Source organism: Vicia villosa, linkage group LG3 (genome assembly GCF_029867415.1).
Source record: "Vicia villosa cultivar HV-30 ecotype Madison, WI linkage group LG3, Vvil1.0, whole genome shotgun sequence".
NCBI classification, from domain to species: domain Eukaryota; kingdom Viridiplantae; phylum Streptophyta; class Magnoliopsida; order Fabales; family Fabaceae; genus Vicia; species Vicia villosa.
Genome location: NC_081182.1, coordinates 41,538,995 through 41,544,627, shown reverse-complemented (window position 1 = coordinate 41,544,627; position 5,633 = coordinate 41,538,995). Strand labels below are relative to the sequence as shown.

The 5,633-nt window shown below is 33.0% G+C and overlaps 1 protein-coding gene across 2 annotated transcripts; it reads left to right on the top strand.

Moving 5' to 3' along the window:
• The first annotated feature begins 1,726 nt into the window (after nt 1-1,726).
• On the top strand, nt 1,727-3,715 carry LOC131655516 (small ribosomal subunit protein uS2). 2 transcript variants are annotated; one of them, XM_058925373.1, is made up of 5 exons: nt 1,727-1,973; nt 2,325-2,587; nt 2,709-2,906; nt 3,038-3,242; nt 3,411-3,715. In XM_058925373.1, exons 1-5 carry the CDS (start codon nt 1,832-1,834, stop codon nt 3,491-3,493), a joined length of 891 nt encoding a protein of 296 aa, XP_058781356.1. In that variant the 5' UTR covers nt 1,727-1,831; the 3' UTR covers nt 3,494-3,715. The 2 variants fall into 2 exon arrangements, with proteins under 2 accessions (XP_058781356.1, XP_058781355.1); XM_058925372.1 differs by having other exon boundaries at nt 3,405-3,715.
• Nucleotides 3,716-5,633: the final 1,918 nt, after the last annotated feature.

Below are 5,633 nucleotides of genomic sequence, written 5' to 3'. Positions count from 1 at the left end.
CTCTTCGTGTAGGCTTACACGCGTGTAGGATGGATCCAGATCGTCTCCAATTTCCACTCTGCTGCCCTTCATTCTGCGCTAAAATTGACCATTGGATTATATTATGTTTATCTCTCTTTCATTTATTTATTTATTTCAACAATTTCTTAACCCTCAGATTCATGGCAGAAGATAGAGCAGAAGAGGTAAGCAGGAGACAATCCATTTTTGTGTAGGATGGGTCCACTCTTATCAAATCGTAGTTTCTTAGAAACTGCATCAAGTTGATTGGTCAAATAGTTTTATTTTCAACGCTTATTCCTTTTTAGGAAACATCAATCCCCTTGATTTTAGAACTCCCAAAATCTCTAGACGTATTATTGGATAAAGATTTCCCTTGACCATAAGTGAGTCTTTTATTGTGTTTTTTCCTTTACTCCACCAACCAATCACCATGACTTCATATTCTTTTTCTACAATTTCGACGCTACCATCGCCCACTTCCTAATGCAGTTCTGTTAGTCTTTGCTCATTGTCAACATCCTTTTCTAGGAGACCTCTTGGTTACACCACCGTAGGAGTGGTCGACTGCCTCAAATGATCTAATGTATTCTTACAATCACAGGTGTGATGATAATGTAAGGACCTTCATATTGCACATTGTACTAGTTTTTATTAACACTGACCTTTTCTACAACATGTAAGGTCAGATCAATCTCCACACAAATTGTTGCACTTCCTTATCTACATTTAGGGTGTAACTATCCACCTTAACATGAGTACCCACAATAGATGCCAAACTAGAAGGACACTTTCATCATAATATAATAAGTTAAACTCTAGAAATTGAATCTAAACCAGAGTCTTCTCCACCTTTGGGATAAGAGATGCAGAGTCTGAAGTCCATCGAGCTACTGCCAAATAATGGTCAAACAACATCCACACACTTTTTAACACGCCTATCTCCAAGCACTTCAGCCTTGACCATAAAGAAACCATTGTCAATGTCCAGGTCTCAAAACCTATGGTAAGTTTCCACATCTTCTTCATCATATCCTTCATCAAATGATAGCCTACATTCTTCCTAAGGAGTTTTATGATCAACGTCTCATTCCAAGGATTACTTATTTCCTGAAAAAGCTTCTCATTCATTGTGACCTTTGGCAGGAATCAGTTTCCTCCTTCAAAAGAGACTTTCATAAGTCCCTTTTCAAACAGGTCCACCATCTCCTTTACAATAGTGTCTCCTTGGCCTTTAGTGAACATATCCTATAACGATGGTTTGAGAGCCAAAACACAGGGCTTTATGCAAAAACTTCCCTACTTTTCAAATGTTGTTGCTAATTACGTGGCTATTCAAAAGTTATTTTGTTAAAACTACGCTCATAACGGTGGAACCAAAACTATGATGCTTTCACGTTTTGTCAAATATTTTTCTCACAAATCTTAATGCCTATCTATCAGTTTGTTTTTAAAATTTGTTTTAAAAATATTAAAATAAATATTTATCATTAATATATTTTTAATCTATAACCTTCAAGAACCTTATAAGATTTTTTAATCATTATAATCTATATTATATATTATTTAAAAAATAATAAAATTTATAAGGTTTTCTTATAATATTTACAAAACTTTCTGGAATCACAAAAACATACAAGGGCCAAGCCCATTACGAGTGTTTAAATATTGGGCCGGGTCATTTACCCACTAAAACCCATCATACAGCATCGCTATATTACACATTTAGTTTTCATTGCTGAAACAAAACCTAGCCGAGTTGTTCACAGTGAGTGCCGCAATCAGAGCTTTTCAGGGTTTCTCCGGTCGCCGGCAATAAACACCATCAATCATGGCAACCTCCGCAGCAGCACCACGTCAGTTGTCTCAGAAGGAAGCTGATATTCAGATGATGTTGGCGGCCGATGTCCACCTCGGCACCAAGAACTGTGACTTCCAAATGGAGCGTTACATTTTCAAACGCAGGAACGACGGTAAAATTCAAATCCTATCGAGTTTCGTTATGTATCATGCATATTTTAAGCCTCATGTATAGTGTCTCATTGAAGTTTGTATATAATGTATTTGAGATTAGATGGTTGAGAATTGAGATTTATAGGATCTGGTGTTATTTGCTTTTGAAATTGTTTATGTATTGTAATTTGAACAAGATAGCGATTGGCAGGTTAAAGTACAATAGTTGTATATTGGTAATTGAAAACACTGAAAGGATATTTTTTTGTATTAAAATTCGATTATGCTCAATTATTTAGGTGCACTTTCTGCTTTTAAGAGTTTGATGTGTTGGACAAAATTAATTTTTGATTGATTTTGTTTTAATTTAGGGATTTATATTATCAATCTTGGAAAGACATGGGAGAAACTACAACTGGCTGCTAGGGTAATTGTTGCCATTGAAAACCCTCAGGATATCATTGTCCAATCTGCAAGGCCTTATGGACAGAGAGCCGTTCTTAAGTTTGCTCAGTACACTGGAGCTCATGCTATTGCAGGAAGACACACTCCTGGTACCTTCACCAATCAGCTCCAAACTTCCTTCAGTGAGCCTCGTCTTCTCATCCTCACCGATCCAAGAACTGATCACCAGGTTTCACTTCTTCCATTTATGTGCTTTTGGTTTTATCTTTCCCTGCTCTATCGGTCAAACAGTCAATGTTATATGCTGTATAATCAATTTGTGGAATTTTGTATGTTTTGTCTGTGTGCAGCCAATCAAGGAAGCTGCCCTTGGAAACATTCCAACAATTGCTTTCTGTGACACTGATTCTCCTATGAGATATGTTGACATTGGAATTCCCGCTAACAACAAGGGGAAGCACAGCATTGGTTGTCTCTTTTGGCTTTTGGCTAGGATGGTTTTGCAGATGCGTGGTACCATTCGCCCTGGTCTTAAGTGGGATGTGATGGTAAGCTATTTTTTATTTCATGTTTTGCAATTAATATGAAGTATACATACATGACACTATGTCCCACCTTCAAGAACTTGAGGTTGAATCGGAAAGGTTTGATTAACCACACTGTGTTTTCTTTAATGCAGGTGGATCTGTTCTTCTACAGAGAACCTGAAGAGGCCAAAGAGCAAGAGGAGGATGAAGTTCCTGTCCCAGATTACGCCATTGCTGACTTCAATGCAGCTCCATCAGATGGACAGTGGCCCACAGCCATTGAGCAACCATGGAATGATGCAGTTCCACAGCCTATTCCAGCAGTTCCTGCTGTCAACTGGACAGCCCCAGAAGCTGGTACATAATTATTTGCTCATTTAATAAACCATCCTAAACTAAATCGAAGTTATAGGCACCTTCATCTTCGATTGAGGGTTTTTCTTGATCTTCAATTTGTTTTACTGCTGTCATTGCATCATATGTGTATTTGTGTTTTGTTGATAGAATATATTCTTTCAGTTGCAGGGGAATGGGGTGAAGCTGTTCCACCTCCACAACAAATTCCTACTGCCGGAATTGAATCTGTTGCACCTACAGGCTGGGAATAAACTTAGTTTTTGATCTTATGAAGTTCCATCCCCTCAAGTTATTTGACCCTTTTCTATCCCAAAGTAAAATTTGGGTCAGTTTTTTTTTGTAGCTTAGAAACTTTTTTCTACTAGTATGGTCCAAGTGGCATAAATATTGTTTAAGTCCTCAGATTTTGAGTAAAGTTGTACTTTTATTTATGCAGTTTTAATTCTTGAATGTATTGCACTTCTTTTTGCCTTTGTTTTTGCTATACTAGTTTATTCGTGTTTTTGTTGTGAATGTTTTTGCTGAAATAGACTCCAATTAAACCTGCAAATTGCAATATTCTATTCATGAATTAATAAAGATGTCCCTAATGAAGTCTTTATACAAATATGATATACATTCTTCTCCGGATTAGAAATACATGAATAGAAATTGCTGTTTCCAGCATGAGAAGCAAGACAACAAAGACCAATAGACAACAAAGACCAATACTGAAAGCAGTCAAGGTCACAGTGCTTAAATGTTCCATTAAAAAATTAAGCATGAATGGCAGCGAATAAGGTAATTGAAGAGATATTTTAGAACAAGTTTTCACAATATTTGAGAATTCAGAGATGGGTTGAGTTTGTTGTCAAATCCACAAATCTACTATCTACATATTACTAAGAAATTGATCAAACTGACAAAATTACCCTTCTTACTAAAAAATATTACACTACAAATTGGACAAAATAGTAATTAACAAAATCACTCTATCACTTTTCTATTGTCCAATGAAAATGAAGACTTTTGCCACATGTCAATTGCAATATTTAGCATTCAACTTTTTCTCTCCAACACAAATCTTCTCTCTCTTATTTCAAATTTCAAATTTATTTCACATTTCATTTTCCCACACTTTCTTACTTTCATTTTAATTTTTCTCCATTTACTTATTATCACAAAAATTATAATCTATTTTTTAATTTTAATAAAATTAAATATTTATTTATCTTACGGGTCACAGTCAACACAATATTTAATTTATTTTAATTGATCATTACACATTTTCACTATCTTAATTAAAATTTAAAATTTCTCTCACATTTTTTTTCACACTTTCTTACTTTCTTTTTTAATTTTTTTCTCTATTTATTTATTACTCCTAAAAATATCTATTTTTTAATTTTAATAAAATTAAAAATTTTGTTTTATCACGGGTCACTATCAACACAATATCTATTTTATTTTAATCAATCATTTTTTTATTGGAGTGATAATATCCTTTTTTTTTTTAATTTTCTCCATCTCAAATTTTTTTATGATTATTTAATGCAATTAAATTTATATGATTATTGTTCATTTTATATTTGTATTTAAATATATTTTATATTGCATCAAAGATTTTTTTTTAATTTCACGGGTCATTATCAATACAATATCTATTTTATTTTAATCAACAACTACTATTAATTGAGAGTTAATTTTTATTTTTAAATGTTAAAATTTCAATTTTTTTCTCCAACTTACAATTTTTTATATATAATTAATTAATATAATTGAATTTATATGATATTTTTTATTTATAATTAAACAATTCATTTTAAATTTATATGTATCTAATTAAAATTTATACAATATCAAATAAATTTACCCGTGCGGAAGCACGGGTATCTTACTAGTTCATTATCAAAATTGTCTTGAACCGACCCGTTTATTTATTTATGGGTTGAGTTGGTTCGTAAGTTGTGTTTTAAATTAAAAGAATTATTATTTTTTATTTTAAAAATATTGTAATACTCATTTCTAACACATAAAATGGATACTTCTACAACTCTCTCTGACAAATCGTTCAAGTTTAAGTGAATTCAATTCAAATGTTGGAAAAAAAAGCGATTTTGGGGTTTGTGAGTTTAAAAAAATGATGGTGATAGTGTGCTAATGATGAAAAATGAATAAAGCCAAACTTAGCATTATGATAACCAAAGCGCGAACACGTGACTTAATAAAAATGTGAACATCAAATAAACGCATTAGTTCGGTTTATGCGTAATAACAATCAATCCTGATCACGACCACATGATCATAACAAGTTCCAACATTCATCTACTTTGCACTTAATTAGTATTCACATATAACTCGACTTAAACCGTTTATTCAGAATCAACCAGATTCAATACTTTGAATAATAAA